The sequence below is a fragment of the Girardinichthys multiradiatus genome, chromosome 17 (assembly GCF_021462225.1).
Source record: "Girardinichthys multiradiatus isolate DD_20200921_A chromosome 17, DD_fGirMul_XY1, whole genome shotgun sequence".
Lineage (NCBI taxonomy): Eukaryota > Metazoa > Chordata > Actinopteri > Cyprinodontiformes > Goodeidae > Girardinichthys > Girardinichthys multiradiatus.
Window position 1 is genome coordinate 21,628,963 of NC_061809.1, and position 26,307 is coordinate 21,655,269.

General features: G+C 40.0%; 3 protein-coding genes across 5 annotated transcripts; 1 reads left to right on the top strand and 2 right to left on the bottom strand.

Moving 5' to 3' along the window:
* Nucleotides 1-69: 69 nt before the first annotated feature.
* On the top strand, nucleotides 70-11,568 carry ada2b (adenosine deaminase 2b). The gene is made up of 10 exons (XM_047389146.1): nucleotides 70-186; nucleotides 573-945; nucleotides 3,785-4,004; nucleotides 4,086-4,296; nucleotides 4,384-4,511; nucleotides 7,935-8,025; nucleotides 8,118-8,226; nucleotides 9,542-9,699; nucleotides 9,790-9,992; nucleotides 11,231-11,568. Exons 2-10 carry the CDS (start codon nucleotides 645-647, stop codon nucleotides 11,316-11,318), a joined length of 1,509 nt encoding a protein of 502 aa, XP_047245102.1. The 5' UTR covers nucleotides 70-186; nucleotides 573-644; the 3' UTR covers nucleotides 11,319-11,568.
* LOC124882669 (probable polypeptide N-acetylgalactosaminyltransferase 8) lies at nucleotides 11,447-19,422 on the bottom strand. Its single transcript, XM_047389145.1, has 11 exons — nucleotides 18,655-19,422; nucleotides 17,932-18,172; nucleotides 16,834-17,000; nucleotides 15,951-16,134; nucleotides 15,674-15,871; nucleotides 13,636-13,750; nucleotides 13,098-13,283; nucleotides 12,814-12,951; nucleotides 11,938-12,033; nucleotides 11,701-11,868; nucleotides 11,447-11,611 (listed from the first exon to the last, which is right to left on the bottom strand). Exons 1-11 carry the CDS (start codon nucleotides 18,836-18,838, stop codon nucleotides 11,447-11,449), a joined length of 1,842 nt encoding a protein of 613 aa, XP_047245101.1. The 5' UTR covers nucleotides 18,839-19,422.
* Nucleotides 19,423-21,062: 1,640 nt separating this feature from the next.
* rad51ap1 (RAD51 associated protein 1) lies at nucleotides 21,063-26,004 on the bottom strand. Of its 3 annotated transcripts, none has more exons than XM_047389149.1 (9): nucleotides 25,155-26,004; nucleotides 25,015-25,061; nucleotides 23,576-23,711; nucleotides 23,133-23,230; nucleotides 22,958-23,047; nucleotides 22,761-22,883; nucleotides 22,501-22,686; nucleotides 21,801-21,938; nucleotides 21,063-21,714 (listed from the first exon to the last, which is right to left on the bottom strand). In XM_047389149.1, exons 1-9 carry the CDS (start codon nucleotides 25,169-25,171, stop codon nucleotides 21,707-21,709), a joined length of 843 nt encoding a protein of 280 aa, XP_047245105.1. In that variant the 5' UTR covers nucleotides 25,172-26,004; the 3' UTR covers nucleotides 21,063-21,706. The 3 variants fall into 3 exon arrangements, with proteins under 3 accessions (XP_047245105.1, XP_047245104.1, XP_047245103.1); XM_047389148.1 differs by having other exon boundaries at nucleotides 21,063-21,719; nucleotides 23,133-23,227; nucleotides 25,155-26,003; XM_047389147.1 differs by having other exon boundaries at nucleotides 21,063-21,719; nucleotides 25,155-25,993.
* Between the last annotated feature and the right edge of the window lie 303 nt (nucleotides 26,005-26,307).

Consider the following 26,307-nt stretch of genomic DNA (forward strand, 5'->3'; position numbering starts at 1 on the left):
TTGACTCTTCCTGGCCATTCATGCCTCCTTCATTAGTTTATCACATGGTATTAGTCAGACAAAAATGCTCCAATTATCCAGCCGCTCCGAGTATTTCGCTGACATGCTCAGTCTCTGCAGTTTGTCTCGGGGAAAACAAGCAGAGCGTTTGGACCGACGCAGGACATCAGGAGCTGCCGTTTGCTCGTAAGTAGCTGCGTTTTGTTTTGCTCTGAGAGATTTGTTTCCCCTCTAGGATGGGCCCCTAAAGACCCGAGGATATTTTTAATTGGTCATATCAGAAATTTATTATTTTTTGTAGCACTAGTGGCCTTTATTTTTGCTATTTTTTCTAAAGTAAGCAAGCGGGAAATGAGAGGAAAGAAATGGCAGACATACAGCACAGGTCTCCGGGTCCGAGAGTCGAACCTGGGACTGAAGCCTCCGTAAATGGGTTGCGTGCTCTACCGCTAGCCCCTGCAGTGAACTTTTAAATTGGCTTTTATTTTGACTTTCAGAATGATTTAAACTTGATTTTATGAAGGTTTTTTGGAAGCTGTTGTGTATCACTCGCTTTGTTTTTTCCTTTTCAGAACCACATTTGGAAAGCCACAGCAGCATGTTTCAGTAGGACTCTGACCCTTTCCAGTGGGGTTAAAAAGGACATGGTGAAACCACTCTGCCTGGTTCTGCTCACCTTTGTTCCTCTGCTGTGGTTTGCAAGGGAGTCTGACGGGATGCCGGACCCTGCTCGCAGGGACCTGCTGATGCGTGAGGAGGTGTCCAGGCAGACGGGAGGCCTGTTGAAGCTCACGGCTGCTGAGCATAAGCTGGATACTTACCTGCATCGGTTAAAGGAGCAGGAGATGGCGGCTACACTGTTTCCTCCTGCCGAACACTTCTTCAAGGCGAAGGTTCTCATTGAAAAGAGCCCGATCTACAAACTGCTGCAGAAGATGCCTAAAGGTGATGTTAAACACAGCTTTATGGATACATGTTCAGTGAAACGAGGCTTGATTGACATTCAATTTATTAGGATCTCCAAAAACTGTTTGTGGTGGCTAGTTTTTGTCAATAGTGCCATCCTGAAAGTAAAGGTTTAAACACTTTGTGTTCAGGATGTGAGGGCCTGTTTTCTGACCTTAGACCTCTAAAGGTTCAGGATGGAGGGAAGGTCAGCCCTGATGATTCTCTTTGCAGAGCTAATTGTTTGTTGTAGTTCGGACCTGTCCTGTTTTGTGGAGGAGCCAAATCACACACCAATAGATGGACAGAGGACAGACAAAATTATGGCAGTGTAGAAGATGACCAGCAGCTCCTGAGTAAGGTTACATCCTGAATGGCTGTAGGATGTACAGTCTCTGTTTGGCCTTTTTTTAAAAATATTGTCTATGCGAGGGTCACCTCAGGTTCCGAGCAAGGATGGTTCCTAAGAACCAAAAGTGATCCATGTCGACATTGTTGTTGTGGATAGTGAGGGGAGACGGCGGTGAGGGTCTTCTCTGGAAGTCCAACGCCATCTCCATTGTCTTTAGTGGGTTTAGCTCTAGGTGGTTTTGGCCGCAGCAGTGGACCAGCCTATCTACCTCCTGTCTGTATTATGCCTCGTCATTGTCTGAATCAGGACAACCCAGGGAAGAAGGAAATCTTTTCACTGAATATAATCCCAAAGTGCATATAAAACGTAAGCAAAGATTTTCAAGAAATAAAAAACTAAAAGCTTGTCTGAATAAAAGGCTGTTCTGCTGCGTTTTTAAAGAAATCACCACTCATTCTATCCATTCCCTGATCATTTTGGGAATGGAAGATAAAATGAGATTTGAGCTGCTTAAGAGCTCAAGTTTTCTACGTTTTAGGATACATCTAACTGGTTAAATAGTACACAGATTTGGACGTCACATAGATATGAAGTAAGGTGCATCCTGCACATATCTTTGGACAACCCCAGTATATACAGGCTCTTTGCAGATGCTGAGTTGTGCCTCTTCAGTGATGAGTGTCTGAATGCTCGATCTTTGAGAGAGATTATTTTTATCTTATATTTTATCATGACATCATTCCTCAGTGTGTACAGAGTTTCCTCCTTTGATAATTTGGCTTAACGTTGGCTTCCTGGATGAAGGTTGCAGTTCCTGGACCCGTGCGATCATGGTTGAATAACGGTTTTTCGTGCGGTTCTGCCTGAGCTATGTAAGTCCAACTATGGTTTCAGAATCACCAGTGACATTCCAGAAACTGCATGGCAACAGATAATTATACGTTTCTGCAGTTCAGCCTTTTTTTCTAGAAACAGGGTTCATATGTAGTGTGGAAAAATGTCAGAATTTTTCAGATCTGGATAAGAATGGAAAAATATTAGTATTTTAAAAATGTATTTTCTATTCTACTGTCTAAAAGTCCCACCTCTCATTACCCAACCACCCACGCATTGTCCTTTTGTCCACCATCCTTCCATCTGTTGCTTTCTCCATCTTCCCCCTTCCTTCCAACCATTCATTATGCATCCATCTGTCCATCCATCTGTTCTTTAGTCCGTCTAGCATTCATTCATTATAATCTATTCATCCTTTTTTGCCTCCCTCCATTTGTTTGTCCATTGGGAACTTCTGAATTTATATTTACAAATAAGCTAAAAGGACTGAAAACTAGACATGTGAGTCTGGAAAACTAGGGAATTTTGACATAAAAAATGTGTAGGAAGAGGACTAAAGATATGTCTTCAGTGTCCATGTAAGATATATCTTTAGAGATTGTAAAAATATAGTTCAGCTGCATGACACCCATAGGTGCAGCGTTCAAGAAACTGTTTAGTTCCCGCTGATGTTTTATTGCAGAGCACTTTGCTGAAATGCTAGGCTAGCTTTAGCATGTTTAGTTTCTGTTTTTGACACATGTTGCAGATAATTCAGCTCATAAAGTTTTCATGAATTTCCAGCTTGTTTCCGAAATTTGCTGATTTGATTTGAACGTCATAAAATTGAATGATCAGTATTTCAGCTGCTCTCTCTACATCTGTCCTCCAAACAGCTAACTGAGCACAGGGCACAAAAGGTAACATGAAAAAAACAGGAACCTACAGCACCCAATAGTCTCTCCTGCACTCAACATCTCAGTATATACTAGTTTCCAAGTACTGCTGTACTGACACACATACAATGATACAACAGGAGATACTTTTTAAATTTTTTTGTCTTGTCAAATAGCACTGCACATTTAAAGTGTTCTATTTAATTGTACATTTCCAAGTTTCAAAGTGAACTCAAAGTTCAATATGGAGGCCACGTGTTTAAAATGTTGCAAGCTGCGGTCATAAACTGTTAACACTCCTGACAGTTTATATATCAATAAATCCTGCAACATGTTTTAATGATTAAAATATATCAAATCTAAAGAAGCACATACAGCTGACATTGCTAATAGTAGTTAGGTTTTCACTGAGCACTGGTTCTCCAGCCAGCTAATGGAACATGGTTAAGATCTGTTTTAAAGTCATTCCCAGTGCAAAAACATGCCAAACTAAAAACATTTATTCTTCTTGAGTTTTATTTGCTAAAATGGCAATTTAAGGGGGTAAACATGTAAACATTTTATGTATTGAAAAAACTGAAGTTAATAATGGTATTAAATAAAAAAAATATGGTTCCTTTCATTTTAAGAGCTTTTTGGGTCAAAGGTTTGTACTTGGACACAATTAAGGAACTCCAAAGTACTAAGGTTTCTAAGAAAATATCGACAGTGTCGATATAACCTATGTTCTTCTTATGTAAGACTCCTTGCTGATTGCAGCTGTATGTTCTGCCCACAGGCGCAGCGCTCCACGTCCACAGCTCGTCCCTAGTCGGCGCCGAATGGCTGGTGAAAAACGTCACCTACAGACCTCATTGCTACATCTGCTTCACGTGGGACAACTCGATCCGTTTCCTTTTTTCCAATCGGCAGCCCTTCCCTCGATGGGACTGCTTCTACTGGCAGCTGCTGGAGTCGCTGAGAGCCAGGATCGAGGACAATGCAGGGTTTGACAACAGGTTGGCGGAGATTAAATCTTAATGTTAAGATGTTTAATGGTAGAACATGAACTGAAATGTTCCCCTTGTGGCATTTTTCAGTTTAATCCAGCACCTCACACTGTTTACTGAGGATCCAGATGGTGAATATCCAAACCAGGATGTTGTTTGGGAGAAGTTTGAGAAGGCCTTCATAGCAGCTGCAGGGTTAATCACCCACGCTCCTATTCTGAGGGACTACATCTATCAGGGCTTAGAGGAGCTTCACAAAGACAACATTATGTATCTGGAGCTGAGGAGTGGTCTGTCAAGGGTTTGTGCTCTTCCCAGATCTATTTTGGCTTCTCTTAAAACATAAGTTTCAGTGGTGATATCTCTGCGTTTCTTCTCTCTGTTGTAGACGTATGAGCTTGATGGGACCATTCACAACAAGGTCTGGACTCTGAAGATGTTCCAGGAAATTACATTGAAGTTCAAACAAAATCATCCAGAATTTTTTGGAGCGCGCATCATAATTTCTGTCCACAGGTAAAACATCAGTAAAATCTAAGGATATCATATGAGTAGATTCAATAGATTTACCGATAAAGCAAACACTGGGTCTGCTTTTTGAATAACTTGGACCAAAAAAAACCCAAACATACAAGTTAAATAGAGTGGAAACGATGTGCTTCAATTTCCACACTTTATTGTAACAATTTATTATATTCAACTAAAATTGAATTCATGATCTCATGATTGAAGCACAAATAGCAGTGAAGATGGCTATAAAAAAACAAAGCTTGTTACTGTCTAGCTGTTGCAGATTTTAAGACATTTTGTCCTCAGCAGCACTCTTAAGATATTTATGGTAACACATTTCACTCAAATGTGAAGCAGATTGACTTTATTTTTCCTTTATTATAAAACTGACCCCATCCTTAAATTTGTTCTAATTTCTGTGTACGTAAAGTGAAAAACTAGCCGTCTGAAAATACAATTTGAGACCCTCTAATGTATTGTAGTCTACACAGCTATTTAACACCAATGCCAAAAAAGGAGAGAATAGCAGTGACCATAGAGAAGCAGTAGCTGTTGCATTTTCAAAAGATTTGAAGCCATCATTCATTCAAAACAAATCAATGTATTGTAATTTCATTGTAAAGCAAAAAAAAAACTTGCAACTAAACAGGATGGTGTTTCTTTGGGATCCTCAGCAGATTAGTGTTAAAAGTTCATAAAAAGGGGGCAGGCAGTTTCTGGAGATGCTAAAGTGCTCCGTTCCTGCAGCAGCTCTGAAACAGACCTTGGACAGAAGGATCTTTCCAAGAGGGAATGTCCCAGCAAGTCAGACCATGCAACCAGGCACCTCATCTCAACGTCTAAAGGCCTCAGTTAGCATGTTCAATGTTCTTCGTGAAAGGATGGCTTGAAAAACGCCGAACAAGTATAGTTTATTTGGAATGGTACGATAATGGAAGGAGTTTTAATCAGGTTTTTGCAAAGTTAATTCTACCAAAACTAAGCTACCTAGGGTTTTGAATCACATTGTGATCTACCAGGCCTAGTGATTAATCTATATGCTCGAGTCTAGTGCTGAGTAATTAATCCAATGAATCGCTCAATTTCGATTTTGGCTTCAAATGATCTTAAAAACAAGCTAATCGAAGAAAAAAAAAAAATGTATACATTTAGTCAAATTCTAATTTGCATCGTGCTCTTATTTTGAAATGCACCGCGTCTAATGCGTACATCCGCCTCCTTTGCGGACAGAAGCTACGTTCCGAGTGTGGAGGACAGCGGCTGCATTAGCAGCGGTCCGGGCGGGAATGAATTAGCCCGTGGTCGGTACCGAGCGTCCCGTAGTGGACGGAACCGTTTAACGCCAGGAGTAAGTAGGGCATGAAACGACTAAGACCCGCGGCGGAAGTAGCACCAGCGGCTAGCAAGCAAAAGGTAGTCTGCTCGTTAGTGTCGAAGCACTTTGGGTTTACAGAGACGCAGATGATTAGTCCTTGGTGGGGGCAGCGTAACTGGGCAGCACCACGAACCTGTGGAACCACCTGAAATTTAAACACGAAGTGGTCCAATACTAATAAATATAGAAAGTCATGAATTCATAGAACATGTCTGGCCAAATGCTAACAGTATGGCTGTTATTTAGCTGCAGTAAAATTGAAGTACATTTGTTTAGTAAGAATAGCTTTGTTATTCATTATATGACATTGTTGATTATTATATTAATATACAGGGGTTGGACAATGAAACTGAAACACCTGGTTTTAGACCACAATAATTTATTAGCATGGTGTAGGGCCTCCTTTTGCGGCCAATACAGCGTCAATTCGTCTTGGGAATGACATATACAAGTCCTGCACAGTGGTCAGAGGGATTTTAAGCCATTCTTCTTGCAGGATAGTGGCCAGGTCACTACGTGATACTGGTGGAGGAAAACATTTCCTGACTCGCTCCTCCAAAACACCCCAAAGTGGCTCAATAATATTTAGATCTGGTGACTGTGCAGGCCATGGGAGATGTTCAACTTCACTTTCATGTTCATCAAACCAATCTTTCACCAGTCTTGCTGTGTGTATTGGTGCATTGTCATCCTGATACACGGCACCACCTTCAGGATACAATGTTTGAACCATTGGATGCACATGGTCCTCAAGAATGGTTCGGTAGTCCTTGGCAGTGATGTGCCCATCTAGCACAAGTATTGGGCCAAGGGAATGCCATGATATGGCAGCCCAAACCATCACTGATCCACCCCCATGCTTCACTCTGGGCATGCAACAGTCTGGGTGGTACGCTTCTTTGGGGCTTCTCCACACCGTAACTCTCCTGGATGTGGGGAAAACAGTAAAGGTGGACTCATCAGAGAACAATACATGTTTCACATTGTCCACAGCCCAAGATTTGTGCTCCTTGCACCATTGAAACCGATGTTTGGCATTGGCATGAGTGACCAAAGGTTTGGCTATAGCAGCCCGGCCGTGTATATTGATCCTGTGGAGCTCCAGACGGACAATTCTGGTGGAAACAGGAGAGTTGAGGTGCACAATTAATTCTGCTGTGATTTGGGCAGCCGTGGTTTTATGTTTTTTGGATACAATCCGGGTTAGCACCCGAACATCCCTTTCAGACAGCTTCCTCTTGCGTCCGCAGTTAATCCTGTTGGATGTGGTTCGTCCTTCTTGGTGGTATGCTGACATTACCCTGGATACCGTGGCTCTTGATACATCACAAAGACTTGCTGTCTTGGTCACAGATGCACCAGCAAGACGTGCACCAACAATTTGTCCTCTTTTGATCTCTGGTATGTCACCCATAATGTTGTGTGCATTTCAATATTTTGAGCAAAACTGTGCTCTTACCCTGCTAATTGAACCTTCACACTCTGCTCTTACTGGTGCAATGTGCAATCAATGCAGACTGGCTACCAGGCTGGTCCAATTTAGCCATGAAACCTCCCACACTAAAATGACAGGTGTTTCAGTTTCATTGTCCAACCCCTGTATATATTTGAAATCTATATTGTTTAATATAACTGCCTACATTTGAATAAATACTTTATCAATAATATTTAGGGAAGGCGAGTCACTGTTCCCCAAATGCTAGAAATTCATCATTAGTTTGAAACTAAATTAATATAATATATATATGGTACTTTTTAAAAAATAATCCCAATTATCATTTCCATAGTTGATAGGTCTCAAGGCTGAAAAATAAAAGATGATGGAGCATTTTCAGCTGTAGCTTCAGATCTCTGGAGGTTCCTTCCTCTGAGCCGGAGATCAGTGGACTCTTGTGCTTGCTAAGAGGCAGCTAAAACCCATCTTTTTAAAGCTTTTCTTTGATTAATGGTGACTTTTAATGTATTGTGCAGTACATTTTATGCCCAAAAGGTGCTGTATGCATTTTACCTATTTACAATGAACAAACCGTTTCATCTGTGTTTGTTTCCTTCAGAGCTCTGAGTGTATCTGAGGTCAGAGCTGCTGTAACAGAGGCCATCCAACTGAAAAGGGACTTCCCAGATGTTGTAGCTGGATTTGACATGGTAAGACTGTATTATAGTCTAAATCGTGGGTCCTGTTGGACAATCCTGTATCAGTCAGTGACACCCTTGTAATGTGACATTATGGGCTGTAGGTTGGCAGGGAGAGCGGTGGGGGGACTCTTTGGTACTTCAGAGAAGCACTGTCGCTGCCAGCTGAACTAGGTGCATCACTGCCGTACTTCTTTCATGCAGGAGAGACAGGTCAGTGGACCTTAACCGTATAACACAGTTAAATGTAATGTTTTACAAAAATTGTCTGGTCTTTACCAGACTTAACTTCAAGTGCCCAGATTTCACGTTATTTATTAAACAAAGATAAAAACCAAAGTGAAAGAGCTTGGTGTAAATAACTAGATCTACCGGATGATTCAACAGCTTCTTTGTGGAGGAGTTTTAGCAATTCATTACATTCTTGACATTAGCATGGACTCGGGGATCTTCCCATGTATAGTCCCATTATAATGTCCCATTATAGCATTTCAATCGGGTTTAGGTCTGGACTTTGACTGGTCCATTACAACATCTGGATTCTTTTTTTTTTTTTCAGCCATTGCTGTAGATTTGCTGCTGTTTAGGATTGTTGACCCGTTCTGTTAACCAGCCAAGCTTCAGCTGAGGCTAACAGATTTAACTATTTCTTAGTCAGTGGTGGGACCAGACCTGGGGAGAACACTGTAGGTTGAAAGTATCAATTTATAACTAAATCCTTGCAGATTATAGAAATGTAAGCATAAATGTTAAACAGGTGGTGATAATATAGTAAAGAAAGTAATTATTGGAATTGTTTGTCCACTAACTTTAATATTTAATTCATTATCCAGAACAAATTAAACCAGTTATTTCCTTACATAGAGCAGGTAACAAACATAATTTTACTAATTACAAGCCAGTTGCTTTACTTTCTGTTCTCCAAAACTGTTGCAAATCTCAACAGCTCTTTATTAAAAAAAAATAAGAAATCCATCTGAGAGGTGAAAAAAGTTATACAACATTTTACATAACTTTTTATAACCTGTGATACAGATGAGGAATAAATAGCTGCGGTCTGAGTGGGTTTTTATCTGTAGGTACATAAATATATGTATATAGATAAATATGAGGAGTGTAATGCTTTTAAAGGATGGATATATGGTTATGTACTGACTTCAGAAAATGTTACTGTAGAACTAGCCCAAATAACCACTCCTCCTCCACCGTGCTTGACGGTTTGCAGTCTGTTGTTAATACGGTGCTATTCATTATGACCAAACAGTTTCACTTTGGTCTCATCTGCCTAAAACAACCATTCCAGATGTGTTAATGGAACTTTGTAAGCCTAAACTGCCATGTTTTACTTGGGTATTGACAGGTTTTCCATCTTGGTTCTGTGCTTATTAAATAATGAGATGGGTCTCTGTAGATGTAACGAAGTCAACTAATTTAGAACCAGATCATTTTACTAGGTTCAAATCTGTAAAACCCAAGATACCTTTTTTTTTAATGACTGTACACGATGATGGCTTTTTTTTTTGTGCAGATGATGAAGGCACAGATGTAGATCAAAATATTCTAGATGCTCTTCTTTTTAACACCACTCGTATTGGGCATGGCTATGCTCTGGCCCACCATCCGCTCGCCAAGGAGCTTTCTAGGAAAGGGAACGTAGCTGTGGAGCTTTGTCCCATCTCTAACCAGGTACTCTGCCAAAGCTGACGGACGAACAGGACAACATGTGCCTGTTTTCATGTTTAAAATATCTGGGTTTGCGATGCCTCTGATGTGTAGGTGCTGAAGCTGGTTTCGGATCTCAGGAACCACCCTGCAGCCGTGCTGATGTCTGAGGGCCACCCGTTGGTGATCAGCTCAGATGATCCCTCTCTGTTTGGGACAACCGGACTCTCCTATGACTTTTATGAAGCCTTTGTGGGTATCGGAGGACTGAAGGCGAATCTGGGCACTCTGAAAGAACTGGCTGTCAACTCCCTCAGGTCAGATTACTTGGTTAAAGCTAAATCAACCTGCAACGCAATCACATCCAAAGAATTGAACCCACATGCGTTTAATACCAAAATTAGTACACCAGTATTCCTCATTTATTTATTCCAGTTTTTATTTTCACATTCCCAAGTAAAAATGTGCATATCAATAATGGAAGAAAAGTCAGTGCTGCGTGCATATATTTGGTGACACTTGTTTAATGCAATATAACAATATTTTAGAAGACGTCATTAAGAAACCACAACAGCAGAAATCAGCTGGAAGAAAGTTTTTCAATAAAACATGTTGAGGTGGAAATAATTGCTTTCAGATAGTAGCTGGACAGATAACTCATCTGTTCATTTCATTTTCTATGAACCCAAAAAGATGTGGTTTTTAAATCACATTAAATGTTTATCTTGCAGCCCTATAATGGGTTATGGGGCTTCATACTGCATTAAAAAGGTGTCACAAAATGTTTTACAAGTAGTTCTTTGCAATAGTGATAAATATGCATGTAAAGGAAACAATTACAGGGGATGAATGGATGGTAATAGTGACCAGATGCAGGTACATAGAGATTTGTATCCATGTGCAAAAGGTTTCTTCAGGTCTGAACATGGTTGGGAGCAACAGGCTTATAAATTGTAGTCAGAACAATCAGTTTTAGGGACATTAGACCCATCTTCTATTCAGCTCCATGTTTGGGTCGTCTTTGCCTGACCATGACTTGTCCCAAGGTGTGAATTGCTGAAAAACCGCCTGGGGAGACAAGTCGGGGCAGCAGAGAAGGTGTTAGAAAGATGAAGGCCACCACCTCTGTTTGTTGTTTAGCAGACAGCTTCTATCAGTCCTCTCTCCAACCACCTGTCTTCCAACGAGTGTTCCTAGTCTTTGATGCATGAATTTCTCCACCATCAGAGAAACTCAACTCGCTGAAAGGTGGTTCAAGAGAGGACTGAAAAAGGCTGTCTGCTAAACAACAAACAGAGGTGGTGGCCTTCATCTTTCTAACACCTTCTCTGCTGCCCCGACTTGTCTCCCCAGGCGGTTTTTCAGCAATTCACACCTTGGGACAAGTCATGGTCAGGCATAGACGACCCAAACATGGAGCTGAATAGAGGACGGGTCTAATGTCCCTAAAACTGTGATTGTTCTGAAGAAACCTTTTGGATGAGAGGAGAAACAAGTCCAGCTGCCTTAGAAACAGTTTTCTTCTTGTTGTAACACTTGTTTCTTCTGCTTGCAGGTACAGCTCACTGCCAGCTCATCTGAAGGACCGTGCCCTTGTTATGTGGCAAAACAAATGGGACACCTTCATCTCTGATAATTTATGACTGTCCAATCACAATTAATCCTGTTTGACTTGAACTATATAAAGTAAAAGTAGGATGTTGTCACAGTGGAGTTTCTGTTTTTAGCCCAGTTAAATGGACCTCTACTGGTGAGTCTTGTAGGTCAGCATTCACAGTACCTGCTTCTCTGAAACGATGGGCAGTTTTTGTGCGTCCATCACATGTTGTATCTTCCATCTCTGACCGCTGCACTGCTGAAGAATGAGTTGGAATTGGACCTCTCCCATTGCTACTTCCAAACATCTCTTTGTTTCTCTGTTCTGGATCTGTCCTCCCTGTGAATAAAATAATTATCCTTAACTTCCCTGCAGACAAACCACATTTTCTGTTGCATATTTAGATTTAACAACATTATTGTTTCTACCTGTTTAAAGTCCCAAAACATGTGCAATTTTTTCTGCTGGGCCAATTTGCACTGATACAATCCAGGTAAAACTCCCGAGCCAGGGTCCACCAGACAGTTGTTGCTGTTGTATTTGTGGGATTTGATCCCGCCGATGTAGAGTTTTCCATCAGTGTGGTAATAACAGTGCTGTAACCCAGAAAACCGATCAACCAAGAACCAAAGTCTGTCTGAATGCTGTCAGCTTCTAAACAATACCTGAGGGGAGTAGAAGTGACATCCATATAGGATAGGTGAGAAGCCTGGTACCGGGCCCTGATCCACACACTGATCTGGCTGGAGATCATTAACCAGCTGCCAACAAAAAGAACAAACATGAAAAATATTCCAAGGATTCATGTTACTTTCTAGTAATTGTGCAAGCTTTCCTACCCCAAGTCTAAATCTTTGTGATTAACCAGAGGTGGTTGGTTTTCTGCTTATTTTAACTAACATCTGATTTAAATTTGTTTCAGTCTGGCCTGAAACATCTAAAGCCTGCAGGCAAAGCTATGATTTTTTTTTAGTTGAGTGAGAAATTCGAGTAGTCAGTGTCTCACCTGCAGTAAAGACAGCTGTCTGAATATCCTCAGTTTGGAGAAATAACTTGTTAAATTAGAGGCAAGTTACAGTGTGCATTTCTTCCATCCTAAAATAATGCAATGTGTGAGAGTGTGTATAGCCGCCCTTTTACTCTGAGACGCCCAAATAAAATCCTGCTCAACCAACTGACATGAATCTGGTGGTCCTACAAACTAGCAACTCATGAGTGATGAAGACACTAATTAGATTCTTATTTGTAAAACAATTTTACACCATTTATCATGTTTCTTTCAGTTCACAATTATGTACTACTTTGTGGTGGTCGATTACAGATTTCTATCCTGCATTTTGGCTTTTACACAGCAGCTGTTGTAAGAAAAGCCACTGTGTCCCTGTTTTTCCAAACAACCTAAAATTAGGAATATGACTGCAGTGATTATAAAACACACATTGACCCCAATCAAATCCATTTGCTCCTATGAGAGGATTCAAAAGCCCAACATTGATCCACAAGTCCTTTTCTAACAAGCAAAGATGCAGTTTTTGACTCACAGCTCCATAACCAAGCAGCTCCTGCAGTGGTTCCAGCATGGGGTACACATTATCCAGGTACCACTGAAAGGGCTTACACTTCAGTCTCTCTCTCAGCTTCTTCCTCTCAGAAACATCTCCGATGTCGATCCCATGATTCTGTTGGGAAAAACCTTTAAATAAGATCACGAGGCCATTTTCTGGTTCATTAACAGTGTTTCCAGCCTTTCATTAAACCTAATCAGATTATTTTTTATGACAAAAGATTGAACTCATGTTATTAATACTGGGACATCACGTCTTACCCCTATGGGGAGGTTCCAGGCCACCTCCACGTTGTATTTGTAGTCATCCAGCCACACCTCTGCCACCCTCAGAGCGTTACGCCTCACCGTGAGGCTCAGATCTGGGGCGTAAGGCTTATGAAAGCGTTCAATGTGAGCAATCTTTGAGCAGGGCATCACCTCTATGCTGCCTCCACACAGCCACACCTACCAAAGGAAAACAGTGAAGTAATGATAGAAAAAATTTTACTAATGCAAGCAGTTCAGCTGTTTGTTTACATCCATTACCAGAAAACTTCACTTAGGTGAGTATTTCAATGTTATGTTATTTATCTTGTACTGTTCTTGTTCCTTGGGCATTAAAGACATGCATGCAAAAATATTAATCTAATATGTCAAAAATAAAGCTATTCTGCAAAACATTTGTATAACGCTACACTCTAGACTTCACATTTGATTGACTTAATCACATTTCACTGGTGTTGATAAGCCCTAAAAACCCACAGAAAACCACTTTACTGCATTTCTTTTTGGTTCTGAACTCATTTAAAAAGCTCACCCGGATGCCGAGCTCCACGTTTTCACCTCCGTAAATCTTCATCCCGCCATCGAGGCTTCCGATCTCTCCAAAGAACTTGCGATCAGCAACCAGTATTCCCATGACGGACGGGCTCCTAAAATGACCATGAGACAAAACATATCCTGACTCACAAGGACTGATAAATAGTATACTGTTTAAACAGCAAGGAGATGAAAGGTCTTAAAGGCCTTGTAAGGTGGTGAGGAACAGTTTTTAGGGGACTTCTAAGGTCCTGTAATGATTTTAAGAATAACTGCTCATGCATTGTGCAAAAGGGACTTATTTCCTCAAGTCCACAACAGTAGAAGGTTGATATTAATCTCCCTGAAATACTTTTGCATGACTGGGTCTTTTGTTACTTTAAGAAAAGATTGAGTCAGTTTACTGTAAAATAAGAGTTTTCAGATAAAGGGACAAAGATTTCCTTCAGCATTGAACAATCACATGTTCTTGAACAATAAACTAAATTAGAGTGGTTCAGGTCTTATCTGTCTGGCATGTTACATGTTGCCATCAGGTTTTTTTTCTGGAAAATATATTTATTTTCATGCATATGCTGACAACACCCAGATCTGCCTTCAACTGAAGGGTAACTGTTCCTCTTGATTTAAAACATTGTTTCAGTGTCTCGCTGAAGTCAAACCTTGGACGGCTTCAAATTTCCTCAGTTTCAAAAAGACTGAAGTAAGTACGTGTTGACCAAGCAACAATCGCATTGCTGCTCATTTAGATCTGGAAAGCCTGGAGCCTTTTAAGTTGTCATAAAAACTGTACTTTTAAAAACTGATTCGTTCAGCTTTTATTTAATAATTTCTTTCTTTTAAACAGAGTTCAGGTTGGGGATCCATGCTTTTATTACATACTGACTAGATTAATCAGGCCTGCCTTGCATGACTGTAGTTGGTCCAGAATGCTGCAGCTCATCTTCTGACCCCAACTAAAAGGAATTTCTCCAGTACTTGCATCCCTTAAGTGGCTCCCTCTTTATTTGACAGATTATTACGTTTTAAGGGTATCTGTCTGACCTCCTGCTGCCTTATGCAGCCTACAGATCACTTAGATCTAATGATCACCTGTTTTTAGCTGTACCAAGGTGCAGGTTGGTTCAGAGGCGATTTAAGGTTATAGCCCCTAAACTGCGAAATAAACTACCTCTACATATCAAACAGGCCTCGGCTGTTGATGTCTTTAAGTCTCATCTAAAACATCTGTGCTGTTGTACTTTGCTGTTGTTTCTGTACAGCACCTTTGCCAACATTGCAGTTGCTTTTAAATGTGCTATATAAATAAACTTGAACTATATCTGTAAATATTCAGCCGTCTAATGTATTAATGCTTTACCAAACAGCCAACAAGTGTTTTAATGACAGATTATCTCTGTCAAAATATTGCTAATGTTGTGATGCTAGTTAAGAGACCACTTCTTAACCTTGTCAGGTCACATTTCTCTGATAATAGCACCAGTCGGATATTAAAACATAAGGGAAAGTTAATGCTTTTGTAACTGTGTCAGAAAGAGCTGCTAAAAAAATACCTCTGCAGTCAAACTATCAGTGTAAAGGACAAAATGTCCTGCAGCAGGCTTTCTGTCAATAGTGCTTTTTATACCCTGTTTATATACTGTGGTCCTGCTGTCCACATGGATGCTCTCCTTCACCAGAACTCAAACTGGTACATAGCAGCAACATTTAGCAACAATTAAGCCAAACACTGAGCTGGTTGTCCAATATACTGTAAAAAAAAAAAATAAACCAACCCTGACAATACTATTTCCACAGTTTTTCAACACTTATATAGACCTCTAAAAAACTTAACTCTGAATCTATACTTCTTCAAACTTGTAGGAACCCTCAAATACTGACCAAGAAGTCGGAAGCCAAAGAAAATACAGGCGATTTAAAACTTTTGCACAGTATGGCATTTCTAAACCAATCCATGCAGTTTTTTCCAAAATGAAGATGAGGCACCAAAAAGTACTTTAAAGTCAGATATTTATATATTTCCTTAAATGACTTACTTGCCAGGTTGGGACTCGTCCTTCAAGGCGTACCACTCGGGTCTGAAGCCCTCATACAAGCACCACATGGCCCAGTCAAAGCCATCGGCGCTGGTTACGTAGGGAATCGGTATCAAGTCATCAAAGCAGACTTTGTCAAAAACTGGTGTCAGTATCACAGTGCGGTTCTCCTTAATCCGAGCCAGCAGAGGCTCTGCCCTGTACACACAGAATGCCGTTTTACTGAAACATTAAAAATATGATTTAAAAACCAAGGATGCTGTGCACTTCAACTAACCACTGCACATGGACCTCTATGTGTGCATCTAGGATGGCCACCACATCTCCAACAGCTGCTTTCCACCCCGACAGTCTGGCCTGGGTTAGGCCGAGCTGCTCCGAGTGTCGAATTTTCTTCACCAGGCCTGGCCGCTCCTCATGGATGGAGCTAATGTACTCGTCCAGTTTGCCCATTAAATCATCTGGAGCAAAATAAAGACATAAACCATCAGAGTAGTAGATTCTGTCTTTTCACATTTCTGGGAACCAAATCAGGATGAAAAATATCCAGAGGAAGAAGACCGTTGCATTTCTGGATCAGATTCAAACTAAAAACAGATTTTAAAAATGTTTGCAAATAGTTGCATTCTTTTTGTAACCTTTCACCTTTCCAAATAATTAAAACTGCCTTGTGCAAAATGTAAAAAAGCTAACTGCCAAAAACCAAGTAATTTGACAGCATATCAGACTTAAAAAAGATGCTTTACAAATTCCTTTTCAACAAATGTTTAGAGCCGTAACAAGGTTTTTTAGTTGCTCAAAACAAAAACACATAATGCCGGTATGTAATAGCTAAGGATCATCTGCATAGCAATGGAAAGCAAGTTGAACTGACAGGCAGCAAATAAAGAGAAAACAGCAGAGGCCCAAGTATTAAGCCCAGTGGGATCCCATGTAACAATGAGGATCTGGAATCATTTAGAATAAAAATCTAGGGCAGTGCCACAAACGCTTTCGCAACACTCAAGTGCAATACTAGGATATGATTCACTGTGCTGACGGCAACTGTTGATAATTTGTAAAGTAGAGGTTCCCACCTTATTTCAAGCAGAACTTTCAAATGGAACTTAAACAAGACAATTTTTAAGCCACAAACTAATTGGACTGGACAATGAACATACCGTTGGAGCTGTGATCGTCCACCAGTATGATTTCTCGCAGCAGCCGAGCAGGTGTCTTGTCAATGATGCTGCGGATGGCTCTCTTGATGACAGAAAGGGCTTCATCCAGATAAATCAAGATCACGCTGAGGGAGGGCAGGTCCTCTGGGTATCGTTTCTCTGCACATCTGTCAGAATTGTTATCTATTTTTTACAACAGGAAGTATTAAGTAAAGCAACAGTTGGAAGAAAGTGTAGAAAGAGGGATAATTCATAATGTCAGTGAAAGACAAATATCACATTTTGGTGAAGGTTTTTTTTCCAGCTTTATGTGAGACGTGTGTTTTTACATTGAATAGAAAAAATAAATCTGCTAGGTGCAATAAGCTGGTTGCATCTGTCTGCACACTCTTACACTAATACTTTGAAGAAGCACCCAATTATACAATTACAGCATTCAGTCATCTTCACTGGGAGTCCATCAACATGCTACATCTTGACTTGGCATTATTGCTCAATCTAAATTGCAGAAGGCCTCTAAATCTATTTTGACGCTTCACCAAAAGACTCCTTGAGGACACGCCTAACAATTACAGTGAATCTGTTTAACCCCGGTTCAGCTTTCCTAGAAGGATTTGCATCGTTGTGTTGTAAATGGTTGCAATACAAAGAAGCTGAATTAGTTAAAGCCATAGTTTGTTTATTCATATTAAAACACAAAACCCTTCTCATATGATGGCTGCAAATTTCCACACTGTTCATTCCTGCATCTAATTGTTTAAGAGATTGTGCTAACCAGGAATTGGTAAACTGGGTGTGTGTCCTAATGTTTAACAAGAAATGCACAACCAAAAGATTTGGTCGTGCATTTAAATTTAAACATTTTTTAATTTTTTAAAACAAATACATTGGAGCAAATATTAACAGGCACTTCTATGATTATTAAGTACACACACTGCTTCTTATGCCTCTTATGAAATATGAACAATTAGTTTTCTGTCATCCTGAAAAGAAGAATCAGCCCAACACAGGACCTTGTTCTTCCTGCGAAGACAGCCGTGTGTGGGAAAGGTGTGCCAGCTTTGGGCAGATCCCGAAGGAGTGGGATGAGGAGCTCACCTCGGAGGCCTAGTGTCAGGAATCTCTCGGTTGAGCGGCAGCCGGTCACTGAGGAAGGCGTTGTATCCATATCGTTGGAACAAACCCTCGGCCTCCTTCTGCTCCTCTTCGGACAGCTCGTCACCCCACTTGCTGAACAGAGGGGAGTTTGGGTACAGCTTCCTCACCAGCTTCTTCTCCTTCCTTTTGCCCTCTTTCTCTACCTCCTGCTCTTTCTTTTCATACTTTTTCATCAGGTTCACTGTGGATAATAGCAATTTGTGTCTTTAGTTTGTTTTACCTTATTAGAAGATGCCCGTCTCTGAGCTGCAAACATCAGTCTGTGTATCTCTGTGCTGGCAGATCCAGCAGCAAATAAAATAAACATTTTAACCAACTGAAACTATTATCTTAACACTGCTCTAACTAATAATGATGAGTTAAACTGATGTGGGAATTGGTTTAGACATGATCAAATCTTAGTTTTTTTAATGGGGTTAGGGTAAATGTTCAAATAAACTGGAAGCCACCTATTTCTTTTTAGACTGTTTCTTTAAAACAACAGATTAGTCAATTAAAACTGTGTTCTCAGGCCAAACGTTATTGGATTTAACCAATTCTTTTTCTTCATTAAGCCTCCTAAAATCTTAGATACACAACATAAAACACAGCTATGAAAAGGCTGTTGGTAGCAACACAAAACTGTTAAATTACCCTGAAAAATATGCCGAAAAGTTGACTTACATAGCCTGCTGATGTCTTCTTCCATCCTCCTGGTCATTCCCTGATCTTTGATGGTCTCATTGTGGTGGGTCCTCTGGAGTCTCTCTGAGTGGGTGTGGAAATCTGTCTTTAAGGAGCTGAGGTATAACAAAGCTGAAGCCACAACCAAGACCATCAGGAAACCTTTGAACCAGCAGGACCTCATACTGACAGAGCTGCTGTAGACTCTATGTTTCTGCCCAAAAGGAGTTGCAGAGTTTTTCCTAAATCTGGATAATCTCACTCCTCTCTCTGTCTCCACCCCCAGATACGCATCTTAACAAAGATTTTAATGGACTGTATAACCTGACAGCCAATTTCACACCATATGCAGATCTTTCAGTCCCAGATTCCACTCTGCTTGTTTTCATCCTATCACACCTGAAAGGTGTTCACCATCAACTCCACAGGCGGATGGAAAACCAGTAACAAGCTCCAGGAAGCGGAGCAGGAGTGAAGGGAAGGAGAACTCAAACATTAGCATGCTTCTACTTTTTCAGCAATATATTAAATATCTTGACTAAAAATGTCAGTCAGTCGTTTTCTACCGCTTATTCCATAGTGGGTCGCGGGGGAGCTGGTGCTTCTCCAGCAGTCTATGGGCGAGAGGCGGGGTACACCCTGGACAGGTACTAAAAATGTATAATACATTATAATCTTAATTTGGCTGTGAAGCACAATTTTGTTCCACTAAAGCAAAAACAATGATTTCTGATCAATTCAATTCAAAAATACTTTAAAGAGAAATTAAATGTTGTTGTAGCTCATTATGAGGGTTTCTTCAAAGAGCCGTTGTAGATGCTGATGGCTTATGGAGTTAAATTTGTCTCAATATTATTCAATCAAACAAAAAAAACTAATCTCAATCAAAAAAATAATATTCAATCAAAAAATATTAAGTTGTGATCAAAACTTTCAGAGTTTTTTCTCACAAAGAGAAAATACACAACTACCCCAAGTGTAGTATATATAATGCACCTTGTATGCGTGACGCTAATCTTTAAGAGAGAACTGGTGTCAGCTGACGTCAACGCGTATTTCTGACTGTCGGCTCACTTAACCGCAGTTTTCTTCTGTACAGTTGATGTCTCCTCGCTGAAGCGACGCTGCAAGTCCTGCAGTTCGAGCAGAAGTTCAGAGATGCGGGGGATCAGAGTCTGCGGCTTTAGTCAGCGCTAACCAATAGGGAAACGTCTTACAGCGTTCGTCTTTAGGCCCCGCCCAGGATGTTCATGTTTCCAGAACTCAAAATTCGTTTAGTTCAACCAAAAACAGAGAGCGTTAAAACCAAAAAAGCGAGACTCGTAACCAAAGATTTTTGACCTGCGCAAATAAAAGTTTATGTTTTGCAAATAACTTTTTTCTCTTTGTGAGAAAAAACTCTGAAAGTTTTGATCACAACTTAATATTTTTTGATTGAGATTAGTTTTTTGTTTGATTGAATAATATTGAGACAAATTTAACTCCATAATGGCTGTGGGCAGGAAGGATCTCCTGTAGCGCTCCGTCTTACAGCAGATCTGAAGAAGCCTCTGACTGAAGACACTCTGTTGTTGTAGGACAGTCTCATGAAGAGGATGCTCAGGGTTCTCCATAATGTTCTTCATTTTATGAAGAATCCATCTTTCCACAATGATCTCCAGAGGTTCCAGAGGAGTTCCCAGAACAGTGCCAGCCTTCTTTATCAGCTTGTTGAGCTTTTTTAAGTTCCTGGCTCTGATGCTGCTTCCCCAGCAGATGATGGTAGAAGAGATCACACTTTCCACAACAGACTTATAGAAGATATGCAGCATCTTGCTGCAAACACCAAAGGACCTAAGCTTCCTCAAGAAATACAGTCTGCTCTGTCCCTTCTTGTAGATGGCTTCAGTTGCATCTCCACTCCAGTCTGTTGTCCAGGTGAACACTGAGATATTTATACCTACTAATAGCTCAAAGCCACTAGTAGGACCATGCCTGGATGATAAATGGATGTACTGTTAAATGGATGACAGCTGGACAAATGGATGTACCATGAGCTGGATGATGTACCTTCATAATGGATTAATGTACTATCAGATGGATGTACTACTAAATAGATGGACAGATGGAAAAGTAGATGGATGTACCATCAGGCGAATGAATGATGGTGTTATCAGATGGATGAACCTTTGAACGGATTGATGGGCAGATGGATGATGGAAAATAGATTTGTGGATGGATTCACAAATATGTGAAACGGTGGACAAACAGAAGTTTTAGTTTGATGGATTGACAGAGGGTGGACAGATACAAATGGATTTTTTTTTTCATATTTACCCAGACATGTAAAAATATATATTTCATACCTTAAGATTGTATGGGGACATTGTTTACAGATGCAGCCACACAATGCTGGCACAATTTTGGGATCCAGTGACCTCTAACAGCAAAATAAAAGTTTATTTTTCATTGTTTTTCAGTACAAGCTCTTAAACACATTTATCCTCTTCCTCACATGCAACAGCTTCAAAGCAGGAATTTTACTTGTTAGTATTTATGATGTGTGCAGTTGTATCCAAGACTTAGTGTGGAAATATCTGCAATAAATGCTTTTGAACTTTATTTTATGTTTATGTACAGAATATACAAGCATTATATAAAGAGGAGGAAAATGGTTTCAAAAAGAAAGATGTAAGAAAAACAAGGATACAATGAAATCTAAACAAACCAAAGAAAAGATTATTTCTGAACTTGTTACAATTAAAAACAAAACACACATGAGACAGACGATAAACTGCTAATCAGCCGTGAGCTCAAGGTAAAAGATCTGCTCATGAAATCATCAGGTTTGGGTTGACATAGACCTTAATACATCTGAGGATCTGATTAAAATTATACAACAATGAGCACTCACTGGCACACACACACACACACACACAAGCAGCGACAGATTATCTGTTAGTGACTAGCTACGCTCGGGTGGAGAGGTTTGACCCGGACGAGGCGGGACAGTCCCAGCCTCAGACCGGCACTGGGAGACGTCACAGTCGGACTCTGGGATGAGGTAGGACTTTTACCAATCTGAGCTGAAGAAAAACACACCAGGAGTATTAAATTTACTGTCTGAAAACAGACAAGAACCTGGCATGTCATTCGGTCTGGTTTACCTGGTGGGTTCCACTTGGGTATTCTGCCCCCTGCTGGGCTCAGAGAGCTCACAGGCTTCACATTGGAAGCTGTGCTGAATGAAGCTGGCCTACTGGGAGCCAGTTTGGCTGCTGGAGGGCTTCTCCCCAGGGTGGAAACTGTTGGAACATAAACTTCTTTCTATGAAGTAATTCTAAAGTAAGGTAAAATATTTTCTTTCTTACTCAACTTTCCAAAACTCACAGGTAATGTTCATTTCCGAGTATACCATCCAAAGTTCACCATTAATTTATGAAAGTTATTTCTATTCTGGGCAGAACACAAGGTATGAAAGAAGGAAGGCAGACTAAGTAGGAAGGAAAGAATGAGACTTCGGAGGTGTAACGAAAAGAGAAAGACACAAGGGAGGAATGGAGGTTGGACACAAGGAAGAAAGGGCAGAATAAAACAAGGAAGGATACAGGAGGAAGTAACATCACAAGGAGGAAAAAAGTAAGCACACAAGTAAGAAAAGAAGATAGGACATGAAGGAGGGAGGGAAGAAGGAAGGACATGATGAAGGATGGAACATTTAGACAGTGGGATAGAAGCCTGTAAATACAAATAGTTTTACAAACTCTAGTTTTATTTCTTCCAGACCTTTCTAGATCTGGAAAACTGAAATGAATTTCCAGACTGCGTAGGAATCCTGTAGAAATGAAGGCAATGAAAACAACGTACCTGCCGGATGTGGTTTAGAGTGTGAAGGTTTTGATTGTTTCTTTTCTTTTCTGGAAGCAGGACTTGGCTTGGCTTTGTCTTTCTTCGTCACTTTCTCTTTCCTTTTCGCTTTGCTGCCTTTCTTCACTGTAAACTCCTCATCCTCACTCTCGGCAGGCTCACTGAAATCTTCATCACTCTCTGAATCTGGAAAGGCACCACGGTCATCGCACCGACAACAAAAGCAGGTTGACAGAAATGATGATGGCGCGACAGATAACCTGGTGTCAAATTGGGTCTGTAGTCTTCATCCTTTTTTCTATGCACCTCAGGAGCTTTAGTCGAGGCCTTTCTATGTCTGGCAGCAGCCAGGGATCCTGTCTCTGATGTGATTTCATCGAGGCCTGAAGAAAATGTAGCTGTTAAAAAAAACACAGCAAGAATTAAATTTCAAAAACAGCAAAAACAAGAGATTTACCTAAAACTGCTCCATCCACACTGCAGTTGGACAAGAGCAAAGAAGCTGGATCTGTGTTTTCATCGACTGGGCTTTCAAGTTTAACATCAGCTGGAAATTAAAAACAGAAGATAACTAAATTAGAAGTTCATAAAGCGTAAAAATCTACATATTGCATGCATCAGCTAATCCTTACTGGAGGGAGACTGGTTTAGTCCGTCTGAATTATTGAGCAAAGAAAGCGTGACGGCTGCTTCAAGGTCTCTTTCATACAACATTTCATCCAGCGGTCTTCTGGAAAACAAAAAAGCAATGAATTTATGTCTGCAACATGCAAGTAAACACACCTCACCTTAGAACAGGCGTGAACAGGATATAGTGGCAATCTTTGTGATATTTGCTACAATGGATAAGCTGTTTCTATCAAATGTAACTGAAGATACTTTAAAGCAAATCTTTACACAGAACTTGGGGGAAAATTTTTAAAAACGAAATAATACAAGGATAAAAGTGTGAGGTCATGGTGCTTGCATACCCTGTGTTGCTGAGACTGGCGTCTCATCTGGTCAGTAACAGAAGCAGACTGTGAAACTGATGTAGTCGCCTAAATCTAAGCAGACATAAATTGGTTTCGCCCACCTGCTCTTCTCGCTCTGCACTGATTTTGGGTTTGTCTCTTGGCTGGAGGACCTGTCTGAAGACTTCTTCTGTTCATGTCTCATTTCCTCTCTGGGCTTTTTGCTGGGCGGTGCTTTCGAACAGGCGAAATCCTCATCTGTCCGAGAATGAGAGCGGGAAACACAGACATCTTTAAGAAAAGGAAGCTGATAATGTGATTGTTTGGCTGAAACACAACACGTAGAAGCACATTTTCTACATGACACCAATGTATAGCCTTAATTTTTTAAAAATTATGGTTTTTAACAAAATCGCTGTTCTCTAGCCTACTGGTCCCAACTCCTATAAAATAAATGTATGTGAAGCATTTTTCATTTACACTTTACTTATTAGGTTAATTATGGCATCTAGGACATCTTAAATAGTAATCCATGACTTCTAGTTTCCCTAGGGCTCAAATATGATTTAAAAGAGACCCATTTTCATCAAAATGGGAAATACAATAGAACATTTTGTTCAGATGGGACAGATGTGCATTGATCTTCATAGGCTATTAATCTAAAACTGCCAACACCTACAAAGCAGAAATAAAAATGTTGAAAACTGGAACTGTGACCAACGAGGCTGGACAGGGACCCGGGTTTAGCTTGCCACCGTGCACAATGAACAGGATGGTAAAAGAGAAAAACAAAAAAGAATCTCCAAAGCCCACTGTTAGAGAACTGCAGCTTAGGTTGACCAAGTCTCAAGAACAACCATTAGACAATATCTACATGGCAACTGGTGGTTTAGGAGACATGCCATCACCCCAGGCACCTCCATAGTGAAACAATAGAATGAATATGTGGAAAAGCACATCATGCCCACTACTAAGAAAGGCCAAGGATCTGTGATGCTGTGGGCCAGTTTTGTTTCTAAAGGCCATGGGAACGAGGGCTACACGATATTAGAAAAACATACAATATGCTAAAATGTGGGTGAATATCACAATGATGATACAATTTGCAATAGGTAAAAAAATATTAATGTCATTCTGGTTCAGTTCTTAAAAACAATGAACCCAGAGATGCTAGCCAGCTACTGGAAACATAAATTACATGTAGTATTTCTACTTAATTAATGTGAATCTGTACAACACCTCCTGTATCTGGCATAGAAACAGCTTAGTAGTGACCAACCGTGACACATGTAAAGATCTGGTGGCCTCAGGTTGGAAAACATACAGAAATGTTTTACCAGACACGAAAATCTATCTTCTTCCATGGCCCCTTCAGCTCCCATAGAAACCCTAATCTGGTTAGGTATTTTTAATTAAGATTTTTACAAATTATAATTGAATTAATCTACAGAATTTAAAAAAATACATTAATAACCTGTTCTTTAAATAAGCTTGGTAATGTGCGGAAAAAATATTTAGTAAAGTTAGCAAACCAGCGCAGAAGGTTCATTATTTTACTCACCATCATCAAAGTCTTTGTTTTCACAGTAGTTCACAACCTTTGTCTTCCTGTGTAAACAACAAATATGTAATCATTAACAGCTGTTAGAAATTATCCATATATAAGTAGGTAAACTAACAGTGATAAAAGCGGACACTCACCTGGATGGTCGCTCCATTTCCAGAGTAAATATGAAACTAAATGTCGGATTTTATCCAGCAAGCATTAACGGCTGATTTATAAACACTGACAGCCGCAGTGACAACAGCTAAACACAAATGTGTCCGAAGAAGATAACGTAAGTGTACCCAACGCGTTACCCTTATTTTCAAATTAAAAACAATTTCAGCTTTAGTTGAAGCGCGTCTTCCTTGCCTTCATTCAGCCCGCCAGCTCAAACCGGAAGTGACGTTTTGTTGACGAATCTGACAAAACCCGAAAGCTGATCAATCTCTAGTTTCTACGTTCGTTTGTCTTCTTTAAAACACCCAAAAACTGTTTAAATATTACGTGTATACAAAACAAAGGGTTGGGGGTTAAAAATAATAAAAAAGCCGAGTCAAACCATTTTTATGTTCCATTTTTAAGTGACGAATATGCTTGTGTGAGCAGTTTGACGTACGTCATGGCGTTAACAGTCATTGAAACGTCAGCGACGTCACCTCCTTGAAAAATTGCTATGTGTAAATACTGATTTATGTATCCTGACATTCTGTTGGTATTATGACTTGTGTGTTGACTTATTTTCTTGATGACTTGTGAGTATATTGTTGTTCTGCATACGTCTTATAATGTTCAATAAAAGTAGAAAAAAAAGAAAAACAACGTCAGCGACGCCGCCATATTGGGTAGGTAAACTTGTGTACAGAAGAAACAACGGACCAACACAGACTGCCATATGGAACCCAATACCATTTGAGAATGTTTTTAAAGGTGATTCCATGTAAAAGCACAAATGAATAACATATTTTAACTATATTTTGGTAATGAAACATTATTTCTTGTAGCAATGCTAGGCAACATTTTTAATTTACTTCAGAATACTACTATTTCATAATATGATATTTGGCGAGTTATTGATGATATGGCTTTCTCCAGAAGACATTTTTAACATGACATTTTGTACAATGTAAAATACATTGTCACTAATGCTGTCTCATCATTTAGATGTCTCATTAGTAAAAAAAAATATATACTTATTGATTTTATCCCAGCTAACATATCATATTCCTTAAATACCCTAGTATGTTTATATGCCACTAACTGACTGGCAAGCACCTAGATGACTTGCTTTAGAAAATTTGTAAGAAATGT

Coding starts and splice junctions, on each gene's coding strand:
- ada2b (XM_047389146.1), top strand. CDS start 645: ATGGTGAAACCACTCTGCCTGGTTCTGCTCACCTTTGTTCCTCTGCTG. Junction 8,026..8,117: donor TTGTAGCTGGATTTGACATG/GTAAGACTGTAT, acceptor TATGGGCTGTAG/GTTGGCAGGGAGAGCGGTGG. Junction 9,993..11,230: donor CTGGCTGTCAACTCCCTCAG/GTCAGATTACTT, acceptor TTCTGCTTGCAG/GTACAGCTCACTGCCAGCTC.
- LOC124882669 (XM_047389145.1), bottom strand. CDS start 18,838: ATGAGGTCCTGCTGGTTCAAAGGTTTCCTGATGGTCTTGGTTGTGGCT. Junction 12,034..12,813: donor AGCTGCTTGGTTATGGAGCT/GTGAGTCAAAAA, acceptor TTTTGTTGGCAG/CTGGTTAATGATCTCCAGCC. Junction 11,869..11,937: donor GTCACTTCTACTCCCCTCAG/GTATTGTTTAGA, acceptor TCTGGGTTACAG/CACTGTTATTACCACACTGA.
- rad51ap1 (XM_047389147.1), bottom strand. Junction 21,939..22,500: donor CTCTAAACCACATCCGGCAG/GTACGTTGTTTT, acceptor ATGTTCCAACAG/TTTCCACCCTGGGGAGAAGC. Junction 21,720..21,800: donor ACCCAAGTGGAACCCACCAG/GTAAACCAGACC, acceptor GTTTTTCTTCAG/CTCAGATTGGTAAAAGTCCT.